The sequence below is a fragment of the Phymastichus coffea genome, unplaced genomic scaffold, assembly GCF_024137745.1.
Source record: "Phymastichus coffea isolate CEN01 unplaced genomic scaffold, Cenicafe_Pcof_1.1 PCOF00074, whole genome shotgun sequence".
In the NCBI taxonomy this organism is placed as follows: Eukaryota; Metazoa; Arthropoda; class Insecta; order Hymenoptera; family Eulophidae; genus Phymastichus; species Phymastichus coffea.
The window spans coordinates 673,539-696,442 of record NW_026706885.1 but is presented as its reverse complement, the minus strand read 5'-3'; the positions used below and the strand labels follow the sequence as shown (position 1 = coordinate 696,442).

The window sequence follows — 22,904 nt, the reverse complement described above, 5'->3', positions numbered from 1 at the left end:
GCTGACTAATAAATATTTGCCGATCGTTACTAGATACAATTGACCACTCTGCTGTGAAGAAATGCTTATGGCGACATTAACGTTCGATATTGTCAGGTTCTCTGCATTTACTGGCCAATTAAAATGGATTACATAATTAAGAAATCATCGTCATGCCGCATATAGCAATAGAGATAAAGAATTATGAAAGAAAAATGAACGTTCATGAAGAAAAGGACGAGTATACTCAATATCATAAGAGCCATAAGATTCGATCCGCGAACAATCCAAACATAATCCGCAATTACTGTCGACTAATTAAGAAGCGCGCTCGCGCATTTCTCTCTCGATCCGACGTCATACGTTTCGAGAGATGTATTGTAACGGCAATGGCAGAAAAAAAGGAGAAAAAAAATACCCGCAGCGATTAAAATCGCCGCGAGTAACAAAAGAAAAAGGGTCATGAAAAGTGTATAGGTGAACAGTATAGAATGAAAAAATGGCGAATTCCCATGTTATTATCGAAGTATCCTTTCGCAAGAGAGTCTCGACAATCGTCGCCAGCATCGACTTTCGCAACGCGCTTAGCAAGGAATTCACAGACTCACACACACACACACGTGCGGTTGTGGCTCGCTCATAAAGGTAAATTTTAAGCGATTCTCCCGATCGATGCATATAATCGGTGCGCCGTCATCGCAGAGTCGTTCCTACTCGACCAACGAGCAGTGATTGGATGCTATATACAAAATTCTCGCGCGCACCTGCGCGCGATTTTCCCCCGGCGAGAAATCCGAGTTGAGAGTTATCCTCGAGCATTGGTCGAGCGTAATACATATGTTTGCGGCGCGCGCAGTCCCATTTGTATGATTGTATTGTGCAATGGCTTATTAAAAATGATTGTAAGAAATGCTTGCCGTTATATCGACGGAGAGGCGCGTTCGATTTTGTTGCGCGGTACGCCAAAATTTCTATCGATTTTGCTGCCGATTTCTGTTATTTTGAAGAACGAGAATGCGCAACTCGTTCGAGTGCACCTGGGCTCTTAGCGCGAACGGCTAGCTGCTGTTTGCCACCGAACTCAAATTAACGTTTATAGCAGTGTAAGGGCCCCGGTGACGCGCGACGTCGCCCTATAAAGAAGAAGAGAGAGATACGGGCACAACCTGTACGAAACCGCATAAACGGACATTACAATAAACAGGGAGGGGTGGGGTGAGAGACGTAATATCGTGGCTGGGCATCATTAGACGCTGGCGCGCGTACACGCGGACACACCCACGGCGGCGAGAGAGGAGAAAGAGTGCGCGAGCGAGAGAGGCCATCGATTTTCATTCGCTCCCGTAACTCGGCCGGTAATATAAGAAGCCGAGGCTTCGAGCGCGGCACCATTCTTTCGATTCTAAATCGAATGGCCTCGGCGACCCCGCCGCGACGACCAATCACTTGCCTCGAGTTCGACACTGTGTGCGTGCGCGTGAGCTGCGTCAGAACTCCTAATCGGCCAATCGCCACTATTACACTCACACACGTGACTTAGAAATGTACACGCACGCATGACAATGGTGGGGCCCCAAATGCAATACAAGGCTGTTCTTTGTCCGAAACTAACCGAGTCCTACTACGTGTGAGTGCACATGCGGGACGCCTCTCCCCCCCCCCCCCTCTACGCGTTTTGGCTTCTCTTTTGTGTGGTCACTTCTTTTTTCTTCGCGTTTAGGCGTGGCTTCCCTTTTTTCCGAACATGGCGACGAGGTTTCTCTTTTGGTTGCATGACAACCAAAATCATACTCTTGTTGATAACATCGTTAACCGTCTTTGTACGAGTGGCTTTTGGAAATAAAAACAGTTTTCTTTCTACTTTGTGTTCGACTAATCTTCTTCGGCTACAAAGAAAATTTACCAAGTATTATGAGATCACTTCTATTTCATAAAAGCGTCTTTTACATCAATCAACTTAACCTTTCGCCAAGATTAAAAAGAACTTTGAAAGTTATTGTTCCAATCTTAAAGATTTTCTTTGCCAGGGTATTTTATTATATTTTAAAATATGCCGCTGATTCCTATACGCTTGTAAAAAAACGAATGTTACACAGATTGCAGCAAAGTAATATTCCAGTTCTGATTTATCAATGAAACGTTGATATTTTTTTTCGCATGGCAACCATTGACCGTTCTAAATGTTACACGTGATAAAAATTCGTAATTCATGTCAAAACAGCTACGATTGACCCAAAGAAACCAGAAAAATCCAATGTCCGAGTTGGACACCTCGATAAAGTTTAAAAAACACTTAGTCCGCGGAGACAGTTTTCGATCTCCGAACGCTTCTAATTGCTATTCGACGTCGATTGTGTGTGTAAGCGGCGCACGTGCCACGCGTAGACTTTTTTTTCGCGATGAATTTCGCAACTTGACAACAACGCAGCCAATTATTCTTTGACGAAGTTTTCAGTGTTAAGTGCGCGAAATCCGGTTTTCAGGCTTTCCGTAAAAAGATCGACTGCCGCGAGACATACTTTTGCGCTCGTTTATTACCAACGCGTTTCTTTTCCGTCTAATCAAGAATAAAGCAATTTCGAATGCTATCGTCCAAAGCCAATTATGAAAAGAAGAAGAAAAAAACAAGTTGCCTCGTTTACGCATTCGGCGGTACATATTTACGAATCACGCACGAAGTTGTACCGATTGTATCGTTAAGAGCGATACATAGAGTTGTTAATAAAGTATGGAATGGACTTAACGAGCGATCGCTATATGTATACCTCAGCGTCTCAAATGCCACAGTGCACACATAATTGATTGAAGTCGCGGTTTGTCAATACATTGTTAGTGACCTAAATTTTTCGGCGATTGCGTAAGATAAAATAATAGAAGGCATTGAGCTGTCAAGTTCCGATATTCAATTGAACTCTTCCGAATCCCCGCGCGAGCGCGTTGCGTAATGACAAACAAATCAAGCGGGGCAAAGTCAAATAAGTCTCCCCCCTTGAGAAACGACCGGGCAATGCATTATTGAGAGGCTTCGCTTCTTTTCCTTTGCTTTATAATGGCAGAAAGAGAGAGAGAGAGCGCCAAGTCGTCGTCGTTTTTTCCATCATACACACACTCTACTCGCACGCTCGCCCGAATTCACGTACGGCGATATATATACATGCATATGCGCTGCGCAGCACTGGCCTCGCACATATAACGCTCGCTTCTGAATCTTTAGTCAAGAGCTCGCCGCGTTGGCCTCGTTTTTTTTTTCCCTCTCTTCATTCTTCGACAATTTCGAGCGTTTTTTTTTCCTTTAAAACCTTTATTTTTCCACCTATCACTCACGCGCTCTTTCTTTTCTTACAATATTTATTAGTGCTTTTACTTTTTTCGGCACTAATTGGCAACCTAATTAGACTGAAATCGTTTGCTAAGTTTGCGCAACATGTGAAACTATCAATACACAAACTACGAATTGAATTCCGGATGCATTTCACAATTGAGCGGTAAAAAAACACAAATCTCGGTGTAAGTCGTATGTTGACGAATTTTTCAGTAGGTGTATATATATATATATATATATATATATATATATATATATATATGTAACGGAAATCCTTCGCGGCCGCCGCAACAAGTGAACAATGACAGAGAGAGAGAGAGAGAGAGAGAGAGAGAGAGAGAGAGAGAGAGAGAGAGAGAGAGTTGCCCGGCGATCAGAATAATTCATCGCATGTCCTTCAAAACGTCATTTAGCTGCAGTAAGTTTGGCGTTGCCGGAGCAATGTGTTAACAAGCGCGAAATTGGCTCTCTGTGCCCCTCTCTGCAAGCAGAGACCGCCACCACGAATCTTGTACAGCAGCGATATGTCGATATCTTGTTCGCACAGCGTTAATTCGACTGAATTGCTAAAGAGACGCAGCGTCAATTGCAACACACGCAACTGCTATATAACCAATCGCCTTTTCTTACAGCAGTCAAGGCTTTTACTACGTCTACGAATTAAACTCGAAATTTTTCGTTTGATTGCCGCATCTTTTTCAATCTACTTGCTTCGCTCGAAAAATCCGAACAGACGGTCATTAAAAAGCGAAACACGAGCGACGAGACAACGTTGCCATTCGGTAATTTAGCACATGCATAGTAGTCGGAGTCGGCATGTACGAGAATGAAATGTAGTTAAATAACGCGTTTTGACTGGCAGTTGCGGGGCGGCGTTAGGCACGCGCACGTTCACGGAGAGTCGCGCAGCATTAACTGCGCTTCAAGCGGCGCGAAGTAAGCGGAAATCGGACACCGGCTGTCTCACTGACCCATTTATATTTTGCACCGAGCGTAGCTCTACTGTTACCCCGCGCGACAGCACACACACACGCGCGCGCGCGCGCGCGCTAGCGCGACATTAGCCGAGATGCACTCGCCAGTACGAGGAAGTTAATCATCGCTCGGTCGAGCACGATAAAAGTGCAAGAAGAAAGGAGCTTCGAAAGTATTATTTTTCGTTTTGCCTTTCAACATCGACGCGCCAGCGATTAATTACCGCCTGTCGTGCGTTTCGATAATGCGATGGCGCCTTGCTTCGCGGTATAACCGCGAAAAGGCTTGACTAATTGTTTCTCGTACGTGCATTATCAGTGCGATGAAAAATGACGTGTCGCCTCGAATTACCGATCGTTGCACTCGCGCGCGCCTGCGCAATCCCGCGACTGTTGCCGGCGCCCTGTAAGGTCGGATGTCCTGGCCCCGAGAGCAGAGTATTAGATTTGAGAGGCGTAAGCGAGTTTTGGTTTTTATCGTGCGGATGCTGCGAAATGTCTTCCAAGATTTCAGTACAGTATACCGGCAGTGCTTGCTAACCTTTTTTTTATCTTCACATTTATTTTTTATTAAATTGAGTTTTCTTATCGAATATCTAAAACCAAAAGTTTTTATTCGCATATTTTTTTATGTCTATAAGGGATAGACTACGTTTGTTTTGCGAAGGTAGACTGTAAAGTAAGAGTAAATTCACTGTCTTTTTTTAAACTAAGAAGAAAGTTGTTGATTTGATGACATTTTTTCAAGACTGCCGCACGCGTATGACTTTTGTTTTGTAGTGTTAGTACAGAATCAAGGAGATATTCATTGATTTATTTTTTGAAATGGCCTAACATACGTATCTTACGTTTCAGTCGATCAAATAGAATCCATAAACTTTATCGATATCCACTTTCCGAGTAAATTATGTTGTATGACGTTTTGCCTGGAATTTCGAAATGGCAAAGTGCCAAATCGGTAAGTTCACGCAGTATGGACAATTCCCTTAATCAAACTGTACTGCAATATTTCAATTCGTTGTAGTCAGCGATTTTCCAACAAAATCCACAAAATAGAATTGAGCAACAGTACTACAAAAGCTGCCGAAAATATACAATACGAAACGAGCAGACAGACAGACACGAGCGAGCGAGTCGATTAAGCGTGCGAGAAAGGACGTGTGTACGTAGACGCAAACAAAAATTTACGGCGGCGCGAATGCAATCTCCCGGGTCACGCTCGGAAGGAAGAGGACACACGCGCACAAAGACGTAAACAGACGTAGTGGGAAGTGTTGTGTGTGTGTGTATGTGTGTGTGTGTGTGTGTGAAGGAGCAACAGTGTGCTGAAATTTCGCCGAGCGGCGGCGACACGACGCCCAGAAAATCGAGAGAGAGAGAGAGAGAGAGAGAGAGAGCGGTGAGGCAGGCTGGCACATACGACGAGCGAAATGTACGAAGGACAGACAGAGCCGGAGATACAGAGACGCTTATCTTGCAGTCGAGATCTCTCTGGCACTCGTTCGTTCTGCACATGCAATTTGTTCGGCTTATTCTTTTTCCATTTGGCATGCCCATTCTGCGCCTTTGTATTTTCGGATATTTTACGTAAAACCATTTCACCTCGATCCCTTGCTTTTTTACTTTTTTTTTTCGCCTGCAAAACGCTCCGGCTATAGGGCACACGTAATTAGCCAGAAAACACCGGCAATTAGCTCTCTTCTCTCGCTGCAAGTTGGTTAATTTGTTAGCGCAAATAACGCGGTGAATACACCCAACAAGCAAGTTAGCTCGAGAGACAGAGAGAGAGAGAGAGAGAGAGAGCTACACTACGCAGGTTGCTGCTGAGCTTTCTGTAAAACTACTAAAGAGAGCGCCGTAAGTGAGTGCTTAATCTCGGAGCTTTTTGAAAAAGCGCAGAAAATTGCAAGCCGTTTCAAAGAAGACGGGAACGGACGGCGCGGCGACGGCGGCAGAGGCGTCACAAGGAAGAAAGAGCGCAAGAGCAATCCACGAGTGATCTCACTCGCACAAGACGAGAGAGAGACGGAGAGAGCGGAGTCAGGCAGCTGTCTTTATATGCAGAGGCCGCGAGTGAGCACGTGCTCTAGGTGCACGCACTTCTGGAGTGCAGCCGACGCGGCTTTTCTTCTAATGCCGGCTCAAGAGCGACACGCTCGCCCTCGCTCGTTTTTTCGCGAATGCGAACACGTCATTTCGCCGCGCTCTTTTTTAATTAGCTTGCGAGAATCGATCGGATGTTTATCTTGCGTGATGCGAGCAGCAGAGAAACAGACGTATCCGATGTGCCGACGTTAATGAAGCAATTTTACGCGCTGGTAAACTGCAACTCTGCTGGTCTACGGGGCGATGAACAGTGGCGAGAAGCAAAATGAATAAACACGGATAGACAGAGTTGAATGAAGAAAAAAAAGAGGACTGAAGACCTATCGGATATATCCGCGCGTCATGAAAGAAAACTCACGCGCGGACTGATCAGCGCGAATATTTTACGTTTCTCTCGTGCCGAATAATACTTCATCAAAGTAGCATTTTTTCCAAATAAACATTCGCTCCTTACGACGCTGATTTATTATTATAAATCGAAACGAAAAATTCACTCGTTAGTTGCTCTTTTTTATCAATTTGCGAAGACGAAAAAGTAGAACGTTCAAATAAAACGTAATTTCTCCTCAGGCTGGCGAAACGTAACACTCGAGGCATGCATAGAAGTGTGCAAGGCTATCAGTCTGTATCACGTGACGAGACGCGTCTATCACAAGCCTGTGTGCACTTCAGTGTCCCCATAGAGTAGTGATTGTAACATGAATCGAGAAGCCGAAAATGATATTGAAGTTTATCTCTTTTTTCGAAATTGTTCTAGGAAATCATGAAAGTATACAGCATTTGGTTGCAGTTAAACACGAGACGCATCATTTTCTATGCAAAAGTTCTGCTTTACTTAAAGACATGTCTTGATTTATTCAATTACAATTTAATATATTCGATAGAAGTTTGTGATTTTCTTGCACTATACTCTTTTTAATTTATTGAAAAAATTGTGGCATTGATAATATTTACTCATTTAACGATTGATTAATATAACATAGGTTTGCAACATACAGTTGATTAACGAAGACGAACGATTCGCGAAATGAAAAAGAAATTTCGCTTGGTAATGTCGAGTAAATAGAATAGCGTGCTATAAAAGCCAAAATGCCACTTACAGCAAAGACCGTCCACGTTCGGCCTGCTCTCGGTCAGCGGACAGAGGTGACAAAAGTCATTGCAGCTCCGCTATCCCACCACTGTCACCACCACAAGAATCGACCATCTCTCTAAACAAACGAAACAAGAAAAAGCGGCAGCACGGCGTTAAACTGGCAAGCCAACTTTCCGCACGGAAGCAAAGACAGTCGCTTACTGAGGGTACGAAGAGTAAGGCTCGTCGCCGTCGTCGTCTCGCGGGCGCGCACACCTGCGCACCTATAAAAAAAACGAAAGAAAAAAAGAAAGGGTCGTGCGCGAAGGAAACGACGCCAGCTACCACGGAGCGGGTCCACAGAGAAAGAGAGAGAGAGAGAGAGAGAGAGAGGAGTTTTCTCGCTCTCTCTCCTCGCTGGCCTTTTTTTCGCCATTCGAAGAGGGGATGGTTTTGCCAGCGCGCTACACGCGTCATTTTCGTCAATTCAACCCTCTGCGGGGTAGTGTTGGTGCGGTGCTTTCGATATCCTCGGAAGTATACCCCTCCGAAGCGAGGTCAATCGGGTTGCAGATGCAGGAGAAGGGGAGGAGGGTTTTGGCCCCCACTACTGCCTCCGACGACGAAAGCTCTCGCTCCCACTCATTACGCACGCGCGACTCTCCCCCCACCAGTCTCGTTCTCTCTTTCTGTGTTTACGTAGAGCAAAAGAGTGCGCTATACCAGTGCCACCACCACCCCTCGCCGAGCGCGATTTTTCCGCGAATTTTTATTGTTCCCTCCGCCGCCACCGCCGCCGTCGCCGCCGCCAGGGCGCACCCTTTTTTATGCCTCTCTCTTAACGATCTCCCCACCACTGTAGCAGCAGCAGCAGCAGCAACGGCGCTGCCAGCACGCGAAAAAACGAAAGGCCATTTCGAGAAACGCGCCGGATGTATAAGGGCGTAGGCGCGCAGGTTCTGTCGTTTTTTTTATTTTATGTGCCCCGCTCTCGCTCTCTCGAGCTGCCGAGAGCAGATAAGGAGGGAGGAGAACGCGCATCGCCCAACGGAGAGCTACTCCTGCGCTGCTGCTGCTGCTGCTGCTGCTGCCTGCTGCCTAACTGTACGTGAAACGACCCTCGCTTTATTTTCGTTTTTAACGATTCGGACCCTTCGCCCACTCTCTTACTCCTAGCCCCCACCTTGCAAAGCCCAATCGATATTGCAAAATTTTATTGCCCTCTAGTGAGATTGCTTTCTTCGCTATACGCTGCCGCTGCTTCTTTTACGTACAACTATTCCAGATAAGACTTTCATAACTGCCACTTTGTGCCTGATGCTGAAGCTTTTTCATGTTGCTCATGGCTTTTAGTACTACAATCAATATTCACGCGTAGACACTATCTATATACCACTAATTTTCTGTGAATTAATTAAACTTGACGTATAGCATAGGTTTCATCTATAGACATCCCATTGATGAATCAATAACTAGTCTCAGATCGTCGCTGAATATAATGCACGAGCATTGCATGTAATTTTAAAAAAATGTAGAAGCGGCTTCTTGAAAAAAAAAAGAGGAAATTCCAATAACGTGCGTGTCGTTAAAAAAATGATGGCCCAACGCGCGGCGAAGTTACGACAAGCAACCGAATAAGCGCTGCTGGCAGTAGAGACACGCACTTGGGCTTATGCGCGTTGCAGCGGACTGGCTGGCTGGGCTGGGCTGGGCTGGGCGAGAAATAAAAAGCTGCAAGCCGCTAAGAAAGGAAAAAGAAAAGCGAGGACGCGCGCAGCCAGAAATCTTATCTGGCGTAGGTAAGCCTTTCAAGTTGGCCTCTTTTATTACCCTTATAAAGCTTGAAAGTCGGGTTATGCGAAGGCTCGCGCACTCGCGATTGCTTGCGCCTCTTTGCCCTTAAGGATAAGTCTTAGTAGTCGCGGCCAGAGTAGGATTTGTCTTAGATCTAATTTTCAAGATTGCGGGTGTGCTCTCAACCTTGTTTTTTTTTTCGTCGTCGCGGCAGCTAAGTTCCGCGCGTGCGCTCGCAAGCACGAGAAATTCCCTTTTTTTTTTCTCGCGGCTTTTATGACGTGTTTTATTGCCGAGTGCCACTTCGCTCGGTTACTTTGGAAAAGAATATTTTCTCCCTCCCAAACCACCCGCTCCACACACTTCATGCAGCGCACACTGTTCTTTTCCGCGCGCGCGCTTTTTTTTTCTTATTTCTCCTTCTTTTTTTACAACGCATTTTTCGTTATCGCTTTAATGTCTACGCACGCGAGCTCGGCGTAATTTATCGTTCATTTTTTATAGCCGCACCCCTGTGCAAGTCTACGCTTCGGATCGGAAAAAAGAGTCAAAATGACGAACAAGAGAAGATTCGAGAAAGATATTCGAAAGGCTTCTTAAGCCGAGTGTTCGTTGAACATAGGGCGTGGAAAGCATTTTGTCTGCTCGCGGTTAAAACGCGTTTACCTGGAGCAAACAGTCGAAAAATTTGTGAAAAGCTTCCATTCAGCGTCAAACTCTCGTGGAAAGCGGGCTAAGCTCGTGCTCTCGAGCTGCATTCAGCTGCGGCGCAGAAGCAACAGGTATATAACACATTGCACAAACCTTTTAGCCTCCCGAAAATTCTATCTGCATAATATTAGCTCTCTCTCTCTCTCTCTCTCTCTCTCTCACACACACATTCTCTCTTTTCCTCTCCCTCTCTTTTCTCGTTGGCAGCGTACCATTATAACACCTCACTCACTGGTCGAGTTTACAAAGCGACTACTCCTACTGCCATCCCACGCGTAGCTGCACGCTGGCAATATACATCACGTGCCATTCCAGATGCACGCGAGCTGAGCCGAGCGCGATCGATCGGGGGAAAGTTTCCACGTCTGCCTCTCTCTCTCTCTCTCTCTCTCTCTTTTTCTCTGGGTCATTAAGTGATAGCCGAGGCAGCGTACCAACCAGTTGCAAGCTCGAGTTGGCTTTTTCGACACAGCCAAACCGGCGCCAGTAAACCCCCGAGCAACAAGCGGCCGATTATTTTGCTCAGCCTGCAGCCACCACTACTCTTCCGATCGAATCTCTCTAGCTACGGCACTATTTTCACTTGGACTCTTTTGCAAACACCCTGCTTTCTTTATTCACTCGAAACCATATTTCTTTTTTTTTTTTTTGCAGAACGGGAGCTCGGTGTTAACTCATTAAAAGTGCTGCGATGTTCGGAACAGCAGACATGGCACATAAAACAACTCCCTAAAGGTCAGCGATAATCAGCAAGCTCGCCAAAAATCGCGGATGGCGAAACTTGGGAAATGAAATTGGAGGCGACTAATGAAGAGGAGCACACAAGGGTGACATTACACAGCTGTGCGCGGCACTCAGCGAGTTTCCAGGTAAAACGTGCCTCTCGGGCACAAGGAAAGCGAACGCGCAGTAGAGAGAATAATCCGAAATATAGCAGATGACAAGAGCGAGAGCGAGAGGAGCAGGCTGAAGGGCGCTCTATTTTTCTCCAAGCGCAACAAAAGCAGCTGTGGGAGGAGAAGGGCAGGAGGGGAGCAGCGGAGTCTGCATTTTTCGCTTTAACAAGGCCGAAGATTAGCTAGTTCTCCAATTTTGCCAGGCGATAGAATCGATAATGTTGTTTCGCGCCTGGCATCCTCAACGCTGCGGCGCTCGTTGGCGGGGCAGCAGCGAGGTTAATGGCTTCTGATTCCTCTGCGCAAGAAGTATGGAGGACGGGGATGGGAACAACTTTTCGAGCCCGCACGGACAGCAGCACTGAAGGAAAGGACGGATCGAAGTGCCATCGAGATAATTAGGCTCTAGCCCGTCTCTTCGACACACAAACAAAAAAGCATGGAAAACCATTATACCGTGATAGTCGGGAGTGACGAAACGCAAAACGAGAGAGAGAGAGAGAGAGAGAGAGAGAGAGAGAGGGAGAGAAAGATCGGGATTGAGGAGGGAGGAGAAGAAATTTCTGGAACGAGCGTTACAAGGCGAGCGCAGCGTAATAAAGAGCGTCGGCGTAAAAAAGATCCGCGAGCTCTCTTGCGCGAGCGGCGAGTGCGGGGCAAGGGAATTAATAGAGAGACAGAGACGGAGAATAGTGCACGTCGATATGGGGGGGGAGGGGGGAGCGAGAAGGGAGCATAAGACGGAGGAGAAGCGCGTTCACACTACGTGTCTGTGCGGTCAAGGCACCAGCGCCGCACACATATAGTCGAAAGCTCCCTTCTTTCTTTCTCGTGCACCGATGCGCGCCGCGAGCGAGCTCGCACTCTTTACGCTCGTCGAATCACCCCCCACTTTCTCCTATCTCGCGCACCTTTCGCCAAACCAACCCTACTCCCGCGCACTCTTCGCTTTTTTCGGGGAGCTTACAAAGCCGTCCGTTATTTTTCATTAATGCTTCCGTTGTTAGGCATTTTCACTTTGAACTTCGCCATTTCATTTGTCAGATGAGCAACTTGTTTGATGAGGTAAACAAAATTTTCAGATTCATTAAAAAAATTCCGGTGAACCACGCCAAAGCCATCGGCAAGAATTTCTTAGCCGAGCCAAAATTGTCTTCCTTTCAGGAAAATCTTTGTGTAATCACCTCTTATAGAAAAAAAAGACATTAAGAATAACCACGCTGAAAGACGTTCCCGCGAAGGAAAAATATTTTAGTGTAAACATTTTCCGAAAACTCGATAATTCCCTGAACGAATCTTTCTCTCTCCGAATCTTCCGAATCTCGGGGTGCTCCGAGATACACGGCAAGGCAGGGGTGCGGGTGCGGAAAAGGGAAATGCAGTGGTGTGCGAGCGGGAATGCGTGAGAAGAAAAGTAGAAGGAGAAGGAGGTAACGGAGAAGGTGGCACTGGTGGAAGGAGGAGGAGGAGGGCGCGAAGCCATTGAGGGGAAACAAAAGGGGAATATTTCACAAGAGTTGAATGTTGGTGGGAGGTTGGATTCGGAGCTTCCATCCCTCGCACGCCACGTTTTCGGAGGGAGAGTCTACGCTGTTGCTTCTCGCCGCGACGACAACGCTACGGTGGGGCAACTTTAGGAGAGGAGAGAGAGAGAGACGCAACAGCAGCGCTGGATTGAGGCACCGAAGCAAAGAGAGACATACGAGCTTTTCAGAGTTTCAAATTCGGTGACGAGTTGGGCGTTAACGATACGCGTTGGTGTTGAGCGAGACAGTAAGAAACATTGCCGGGCTTGTATGGAGATTACAGCTACACTGATTCCATTCCCATGAAAAAGCTCACATGTTTACATTTGTTCGAATTTCGGTATTGTAATTGAATTACTCGTCTACACAACCGATGACTTCTAATTGTGCAGTTTCACAAAAGTCAACGCATAGATTCCGCACAACAATGAGCAAAATGCTCTCATAAATTTGCGACTTTTTTCTATACGAAAAAAAAGAAGATAATGCGCGTCTTTGTTCGATACAGCCGTAGGAAAAAATACGAAGAAGAACCCGCGGCCGCTATATTCACGCGCTTTGCCGTATACACTAGGAAATAATGAGTGAGCATATATACACAGCCACATACTGCGGTGCGCGTAATATGACTTAGCGGAGGAAGACCTTTTATAGCCGGCGCAAAGTTGTGCGCGTATGTACAGGCGAGGCGACTCGCGGGCCAAAACAGCATCGGTTCCTTTTGTGCGGATGCGGGGTCATTGTTTTCCTGGCGAGATCCTCGCGAGCAAGCGAGCGTGAGACATCCTACACGCGTCTATATAGGTACGATACGCGCAGTCGCTATCCGCATCGCGTCTACGAGGCATGATTTTGACTAAGTAGACGCAGCAGCGTAGCCCATTGTGGACGGTACGTGCGGTTTTCAAGTGCCTATCATTGGTCTCGCGCGCGCCTTTCTGTTTGCGGGAATGAATTGGCTTTTATCAGGCCGAAAAACAGGTTCCGTCCAAACAAGTCTTCGCCAACGCCAGCAAGCTTTCTTTGCTGCCTTCACAGCTGGAAGAAGCCCGTTAGACTATGAAGCGCAGACGGACAGTTGAAGAAGCCAAAGCGCGAAAGAACGAGTCGGGTCTATAGCTACAGCGGCGCGCGACTGTATGAGTCGTAATGAACAGAGAAGCAGCTGCGGAGCTTGAAAGAGATGGAAAAATATTCGCCAATTGACATTGTTCGAACGAGCAAATCGTTGCCTCGCGCTCGAGTTCGTATGCGTGCCTCGTGTATTTCATTGATTGAGCGCGTTGTTTGATCGTCAATTCGTTTGGAAAAACAGCGCTGCGTCTACGCAAATCCAACGGGATTCCTTGGGATGCGCGCAGCGAAAAAAAACGCTTGTGGAACATCTGTCAGAACGGATGGCGAGAGGAGAGACAGAGAGAAATTGCGGAACATGATCTCAAAGGCTGGAGGGATCGTTGTCGTCGTCGTCGTCATTGTCGTCGCGGCGGAAGAGGGCAGATACGCCCGGCGTAGGAATAGACTTCGCCTAGCGCATAAAGAGCTCGCCGGATTTGGCGCGTATCTCTCTCTCTCTCTCTCTTTCTCTCTATGTTGGCGGTGGGAGCTTGCAACAGGTATCCCGCCGGCGTTCGCTCGCTCGGCAACGTGCACGAGTAGACTCGACTACTACTAACGTGTGTATATGCAGCCTGTCCGCGCACACGACTGAGAGAGCAAAGCGCAGCTGTGCTGTGCTACTATCCGCGTTTTTGCGTGTTCTTTTTTCCCTTTTTTTTTTTCTTTCTTTTTATTTTTTTATTTTTCGGTGTACGTGTAGATTCGAGCCGTTTCAGCCTCCCAAACGGATTTAAGGGCTTCCGAATGCGAATGCACGTACTACATACCCAACCCACGTAAAAGCGGCAAACGATTTTACCGTTTACACACGCGACACAACGTTTTTATTATTCTTTTTTATAGCCGATTTTTTTCGTCGAGTATGCAGTAGTAACAGGCGTTTATGGTCAGCCTAAGTTTATGGTCAGAATAAATCAGATTTAAAAGTCTGCAAAGTTCATTCAGGAATATGTATATATATGCGTGCGCGTGTGTGTGCGTGCGCGCGCGTGTGTGTGTGTGTATATATATATAGGAATCAAGGTTGTTTAACTTGACTGGCGAGTTTGCAAACGTCGTTAGCGTGCAATAAGTTATACTGCAGCATCAATATCACATCCGTATGTCCTTTCAATGTCGTGTGTCGCTTCGCCGTTCGGCAGTAATCCCACGAACTCTAGCATTTCCCTCAGCAAACTCTCGACAGGCGCAACAACTCCCAAGGCAAAGTATGAGTATTGCACAGCTTTAAATAGTTGTTGAGGGCCTCGCTACCTAATTTTCGACCCCCCCCCCCCCTTCCCAAACACGTCAAATCGAAAATAAAAGATACTCTCCGAGCATAATCGAAAATTATGCATCTCTCTCACTCTCTCGTCTTTTGTGTGTAATTTTGCGACAATGCGACGACGAATTCTCACTCCCTCGTGCGTTCACACATCTAGTTTGACGCGAACATTATGAATTATGCGCGAATGAACGTACAATATCGTCGTACTTGCGTTATCTGATTCAGCTCCTTTTGTTATCGTGATAACTGACGAAAATTGATCAACAAGTTTGACGCTCTGAAGAGGAAAAAAAGTTCAAAAACAAATCAATTAAAATGCAAATCGCAAATCTTTTATTTCTATCAGAAGTTTTTTCATATCATAATGTCTGCCAGTCTAAGAGTAAGAAAAAAAAAGAGGGTAAAGAGAGAAAGAAAGTGCGGTTGCATGATTGCACTCATGCCATGCGCACCGTGCATTTCGTGTGTGTCACAGCTCGTAGCAGTAATACGTCAAAACAAAGGGGGTGGGGGGCTGTCGCGCGAAATTTCGATAACACACGCATACATAAGAGAAGGGCATTTCACGAGAGTGCAAGTTGGAATAAAAAGAGAGAGAGAAAGAGAGAGAGAGAGAGAGAGAGAGAGAGAAGCGCGTGCAACAAGCAAGTGGTGCGACGTCGGAAACAAAATCAATAAAACATCGCGCGCAAAGTCGTCCGGGCGAGTGTAAGTGTGCACGCGGCCAAAAGAACCTAATGCAATGAATTGTATGACCTAGATTTTCTTGGTTTAAAAATCGCTTCGTGTATGTTCGCATATATTCGCAGTGGAATGTTTGCCCTTTAGACATTTGATTAATGTTGTTGCATGCGATTGGCTTACCGACTACGAAGACCATATTCTTTGTCCATCGCAGCAGCTCCCGGCGAATGTGTTTGCGTTCCTGTATGCAGCGGGCATAGGGGCAATCCGCCATTTTTAAAATCACATCTTAGGGTGTTTATGTGCCCCGGCCGGCTTTGGCTCTCAAGGGCTCGCCCAAGTTGCCACCACCTCGATGCCTCCAAATTTCTCCACGCCTCGACGAGTCCGTGACGACGCAGCCTCGCCACCTCCACCTTGTATCATCATAAAAACACATATTCTCCATTATTAACACTTAAACGTAAATCAAAAGTCGAAAAACCATTTTTTTGTCAATGAGTAAATGTTTAACGAAATAATATTAAGAATATAACGGTATCATCTAGCGACGAAACGTCACGCTCTCGTACTGATAACATTGTTGTTGAATCAGATATATTAAATTATGAAACATATAAATTAATAAATTCAATCACCTATTGCTATTCGTTATTTATTAGCTTAGGAACAAATAATGCGGTTCCAGAAAAGGAAGATATTTATTCTAATTGCATTAATTGTAATCGACTAAAAACACTGCAACAAACGCCAATTAGGAGAATTTATTAATGCAAGATTCAAATTGAACAACTGACTTAATAATTGCTGGAATAAAAGTTGCATAAAGATATCGAAATATACTAATGAAATAAAAAGAAATGAAACAACATTCCGACAAATAAATTGATTACTAAAGCAATAATTATCTCGAGCAATACTAAAGAACAATTATATAACTTATATAAATTCAACCATTAAATACACCACTAAAACATGAATACAAATCGTATATATGGTACTTAACATTGTAATTAAAGAAGTTAAATTTAAATGTGATTAAAAGTAATTCGAGTTGAATAACAAAAATCCTAAGTCATCGTAGAAAAAAGTTAATCAAAAATTAGGCAAAAACTAAGTCCAAAAGTAATAATATACATGATTGAATTGACAATAAAAATAAAAGAAGTGATAATAAAATTGTAATATCAGAATATTTGAATAATTAGTTTTATGTCGGACGTTAGCTAAGAGACAAAATCAAACATTAAAATAATGGAAAAATGAAATAACTAAAGTTTATTGATAGGACTGTTTTTTACGTTATATTACAGCATAAGATGTTCAAAAGTAATGTGCAAAATAAAAAATAAAGCTAGAATTAAAAATATAAGTTCAAAAGTTTCAAAAACTGCAATTACTAATATTAAGTCAATGTATCAATATGTCTGTTTGGCTACATGATTAAAAAAAATGAAAATTAACCTAAATTATATAGATAAGCAAAAATAAACTAACAAAGTGATAGTCTCACTTATTTTCAACTAAGGAATAATATTTAAAGGATTCATGTATAACAGAATACATCACTTTATTAACATTAATAAAATATAATCTAACAATAGCTTTCTCAAGAATGTTGGAAGAAATGATGCATCAAACATACTAGGTAATATTATAAGCAAAAATATAAATACGAGTGTTTCAACGATTGTTGCCTTTTTGGATTTGGCTAAAACATACGGTGGATCGTAATATCTTATTGTAATAGTACATTTCGATAATAGTACGAGAAAATGTTTTTAGTCTCGTACGAACGCTTGTGCCCAAGCAAAGTGAGGTTAAAGAGATCACACGAAGTTGAAATCCTTTCTCGCAAATGTATCTAATTTTATTTTTCGATACGATATGTGTGAGACGAGTTTTGAGGTATGCTGGCTTTCCTGAACGTGCGTAAATCGAATCGTCGCGCACGGACTGTGGAAGAAATGTTGAAGAAACGGAAAAAAGGTAAAGCATACGATCTAAGAAGAGTCAGATTAAATAATGAAACTAATAACTATCAAATGATCGAAATTACATAGGGTATTATCAACGGGATGCAATACTGGAACCACTTTTATGTTATATATTGTATCTTAACGACTTGCTAAAAACATATGGAATGATTCTATTAAGTATAGGTAGATAACACAGCTGTAATGTCGGACAAATTGGGATATTGTTACGGAAAAAATGAATAAATTACTTGAATACGTAGTAAATTAGTTAAAAATTAATAAATTATCATTAATCATTAACAATACTATAAAACATGAACATTTTCGGTCATTAAAAATAGTCTATATAATTTTTGGTACCTATAAAGTAAGTGTACCTGCAAAAATTAAGATTACAATTCATAATAAATGACGTCATTATAATTGACTGACTAACATATTAAATATCATGGGTGTGGTACGCACGCGCGTGTGTGTGTGTGCGTGTAATAAGTATTTTATACTCATTTCAACACTTAAACAACAAACTTCTGAAAGTAATTAGTAAAGATAAATTTATTAAAAAAATTATCCCTGTCGAACATTATGCACTAAAATCCTTATGTTATCATTAATTGAAACTAACTGCAAAACGTAGCAACTTAAATAGCAAAACAACAGACAGTGTTCAGATTCCTAAAATTAGCAGAACCATGTACAAACCAGTAGTTATATTGTTGCTATTAAAATATTTAATAGAATACCTGAAAGCTTTATGTGATACTAAAAAAATAGTTAAACAAAAACTGTAAAAATGGATAGTAAGGAATATATGACAGTTCCTATGATGAAATTTAGTATTATTTTTATTATTGTATTTACCTTATGATTATTGAGCTTTTTTTTGATTAAGTTTTTATGTACACATTTGTATGCAATTTTTATAAATAAGAGAAAATTCCTATATGCTTGTAATCAATACTAGTTAATCATTAGAATATTGATATTGAATAACAATATTCTAATATTTCTGATCGTGAGTATTTTATTAAAGTTCCATTTTCGTTCGATTGAACGTTAGTTTATGTATAAAAATTAATTCATATTTGCGCTCCAATTGATTGAATGCAAACAATCAGATTTATATCTGATACGTGAATAAAAAATAAAGTGAGCAAATGGCGACACTTCTGTTAAACGCATTATTTATTATTGACTATATGTTAGGTATGTAATTGAGGTCGGATTAAATTTTAGGTATATCGAGCCCGGCTGACGTCTTTCTGCGCGAATCGAAATTGACTTGACCTATATTCAGGAAAAAGATTGTATCGCAAACTATCGTCGCGAATCAATGGCGAATTATCTAGTTAATTGAGTATACCAAATGCTACACAGTAGTGATAAATTACAATTGGGAAATGTGATTTTCGGCAAGTGCATTATACACGGGCAAACAACCTCGCAGTGGCGGCGGCACAGCTGCAACAAGTTGACCACGAGCGAACGAACGAGCGAGCTATATAGTATGAACGGAAAGAGGGAGACAAGAGGGGGAGGGGGGGGGGGGGTGAAAAGCCCGTTTGCATGGATTTTCACGGCATGACGAATCGCATTAACCGGCCTGCTTTCGCTCGGCCGACAAAAAAAAAAGTGTCTAAATTTAAATTCCGCTCACTACCCCACCCATCCTCTCACTGCCCGCGGCCAGTTCGCGCAAATTATTTAACTCCAGAGTAAACTAATTTATTTGACGCGTTTATTACGGCTGTACGGGGGTGGCTAGTAATTAAATTCACGTTGCCGAAAAAGCGGCTGCACGCGCGTTTGCTTTAAATAACCGAGCTTTGTTTTCTGTCGCTCTTCTTTTTTTTTTTCGTGTGCACCGTTGTAAATGTTTTTCGAGCAACTGCGCTCATCTCGTTTTTACTACTTTTTCACTGAGAATACAAGGATTTTACGTGAAAAATACCAGCTAAATTATACGTGAGTTGAGTTTTATTAGGTAAATTATTGTCATCGTAGTAATGCAAATATTACGTTTTCACCAATATTTTCGATTTCGTTGATATTAATTTTTTTCTACCCTGTTTTTACCCGATACTATTAAAAATCGATATGTTTTTACGGACATATACAGTTTTCCGTTTGAGCATTTGTCAGTAATAAATACCGAGGCAATGTTCCGAAGTATCTCCTCTCATTCTAAAAATCATCACTCAATATACCTTCATAAATTTTTATTTCCCAACTGTGGTTTCGACCGCAATAAAATTAAAAAATTTCACATGATTTCATAACGATTTGGCCTTGATAAAAATTGATACGTGAAACGTTACATACTACAGTTTGCCTTTAAAAACATGACAATGAGTATAATGAACTGTAGATATTGCAACATTCGTAAAGAATTGAGCCAATCGATATAACTAATCCATCAGGAGGAAAGACCAGTAGGAGTAGCCGTAGGGAACGGCTGATTCACGAGTAGGGATCAAACAAAGCAATAATCCCTTTTAGGCGTTGTCAGAAAAAACGTTTGTAAAAAGCCCGCAGCAACAGCAGCAGCAGCAGCCAAATCCCCGGCGTGCACAAAGAAAGTAGCTCTGGCAACGAGAGGGAGAGAGAGAGAGAGAGAGGTATATCTCGATCGAGGGGTAGTAGTAGGTGGCCAGCAGCGGCACAGCGGTGAGTCGCGATGGCCCCACCCTCCTCCTGCCCGGCGGGCGCCGCGGCCGCAGCGAGCGCGAAACAGGAAGGTACTACTTGAAATGAAACATTGCCGGTAAGAAGAGTAGAGAGCGGCGAGTGGAGGGAGGACGGTTGCAGCAGCGGCAGTGTGGGGGAGGAGAGGCCGGCCTCTCATCTTTCGGAGGCAGGGAGACTGCGAAAAAAAAAAAAAAAAAGAAAAAATCGGAAGAGAGGGCGCCTAATATGCAACAGGAGAAAAAGAATCGGCGATCAATAGGTAGTAGCGTCCTTTCCTCGAGCGGCCAGGCAGGCGGCCTCTCGCGCTCTCGCGCTCTCTCCTCCTTCGCCACCTGCATCATCCCTTCGCGGCGCTGGCGGCTGCAGCGCCACCACTACCACCACCACCACCGGCGATGGTCTTCTTCGCACACCCTCCGCCGTTGCCGAAGCCGCCGCCGCCGCTTCTTCTTTCTTTTTCTTTCGCTTATGTAAGCCGCGCCCGAGAGCCTTTTTTCCGTCGGCTCGCCAACCTCCCTCTCTCTCTCTCTTTCTCTCTCTCTCTCTCTCGCTGCTAATTCCCTTTTCTCCGTGTCTCCCTGTGCGCGCAACTCCACCTACACGCGGCCGCGTCGGTGTGCCTGCGTGTGCGGGAAAGTGTCTCCCGACGACGACGACGACGACGACGACCTCGCCTTTTGACTCGCACAGCACAATGCGCGCAAGGGGTCAAAGGTGAATGCTTTGCGTTTCGTCATTTTGCCAGACGGGGCTTCTTCCGACCTATCCTACCTCCTACCAACCAATTGCCCGATTCACTCTCTTCTCTTCTTTCTTACTCTTTCGCACTTTTATTATTCCTTCGTTGTAAATGTCGCCTTTGCAATTTTTCTAAGACGCTCAAATTAAAATTCGCTAAATTAAAATCCAAAGCCGAAGTAATGAGTTCTCATTGCTTCTAGCAGCAAATCTATAATGAGCAACTCATTGACTAACCTGAGACAGAGAGAGATAGCGTAATTTCGAATTGTGCAGCTTGCATACTACTCACTCCCTTAGCTCAATTTCTCGCTGGCACGGCGCGGCGGGTGTACACCGAAACAAGTTTACGATCGGCTATGTACTACTGCTGTGCGATAGTGCGAACTGCTTCTCCCCCCCCCCCCCCCTCAGTATGCAAGGGAAGGAAAGAGAAACGGAGAATTGCGTGTTGCTGGAGTAACGAGATGTATCTATTTTCCAGCATTACATGCTCCAGTACGTCATCTATCATTTCATAATTACCATTGCGGTGTAATACTCACCTCGTGCCATTTCGCATAAATAAAAGACATTTTGTGTTTTTTATATGTGACAAGCAATTGTTACGCGAAAAAATATATATACACAAATGAAATGCTCTTTGCGGAATAGAACGGTAAACACTCATTACTCCTAGATTATTATCATTACATTAATAATTCGAGAGGAGGTCGATTCGATGAAAAATTGCATTCATGCGAAAGTGACTGCCGCTGCCACGATGTACTATACGACATGTATAGAGATACAATGCGCACATGCAATCGGCCTAATTTTCCACATCGATTTTCTTTGGCGAAAAAAAAACAACGAGTCAAAGAACGTGCAGCTCATCCATTTCGTAGATTGGAAACAGGCAATTCACTTATACCACCATATCGTTTGTACTATTGCAAATTTGCTATTTATTGAATTATCCAAACAGAAACTAACGCAATCCCGTTTGATTCGTACGCCAACTATTATAATTGTTGGCCTTGCACATTGTCATTTGAAATGTGATATTTACATTGACATAAAAAACGATAGCTACGACGTGGTCGATTATCTCGGGCATATCTAAACTATGCGCATACGCCGCTAAAAGATGCGGAAGATCGATACTCGAATAATTGACTGGAATTGCAAAGTAATAATAGACATCGCGCTGGTGTACAGTTTACGAGGAAGGAAATAGATGGAAATGACGTTAGGGAAGGCATTGGAATGCGCGATGATATCGTGAAACTGCAAAGTTTTCGTGTACTTGGGAGCAGTGTCGCTAGTTTATTAGTGGAGCGCACGGGGTAGGACAGTTAATGAAATAAATCGGAGATGCAAGCAGAGCCGTGAGGGCATAATAATCAGGCGCGGCGGCGAGGTATGGGCAGAGGACGAGGGCGATATCTTGGTAATGAATTTCGAGAGCGGGAGCGCGCGTCAGCGGATGAGAAAGACGCGTGTACGCGGCGCGAGGGAAGCGGGAGAGATGTCGATCGTCGGCTGCATAAGTATGCCGGCGTGTGTGCGAGGCGAGGCCGCCGCCTAGCGCTAAATGCATTTGATCCTCGGCATTGATAATTCGGTCACGCGTGCGGACGCCTCACGATACCTTCGCTCTCCCTCTGGCAAAATCGATCGCGCGAGAGACAACGTCAGCTCTGTCAATTTCCTTAGGTTCGCTGCCGGCGAGCGACGCGGCTCCCCACCGCCAGCCGCCAGCCGCCAGCCGCCTAATGATACATCCGCGTGGCATCGCGTGCACGCTGCGCCGGATTGCCGTTTCGTCGCAAACTTTTTCCTTCTCCTCCTCGGAACACGCGCGCCCGGACAGAAGGGTCAAACTGAGGGGAAGAGCCTCAAGTCACAATTCAAGTTGCATATCGCTGAATTGTTCATGCGAGAAAGACTTTGGTTTCCTCTTGTCGCGGGCTATTTCTAGTTGCTGCAATTGCTTCCTACGCGAGACAATTACCGAATAGTCATATCGATAGGCTGACGCGCGCGCGCCAACTTCCCAAA

At 44.2% G+C, this 22,904-nt stretch overlaps 1 protein-coding gene across 1 annotated transcript in view; it reads right to left on the bottom strand.

Annotated features, from left to right (window-relative positions):
* LOC131668107 (mushroom body large-type Kenyon cell-specific protein 1) overlaps positions 1-22,904 on the bottom strand; it is a 67,250-nt gene that overhangs the window by 21,374 nt on the left and 22,972 nt on the right. Inside the window, exon 2 of the mRNA XM_058941985.1 lies at positions 15,637-15,872. Coding sequence (XP_058797968.1) covers positions 15,637-15,730 — 94 coding nt within the window. The 5' untranslated portion in view covers positions 15,731-15,872. The remainder of the gene's footprint in view (positions 1-15,636; positions 15,873-22,904) is intronic.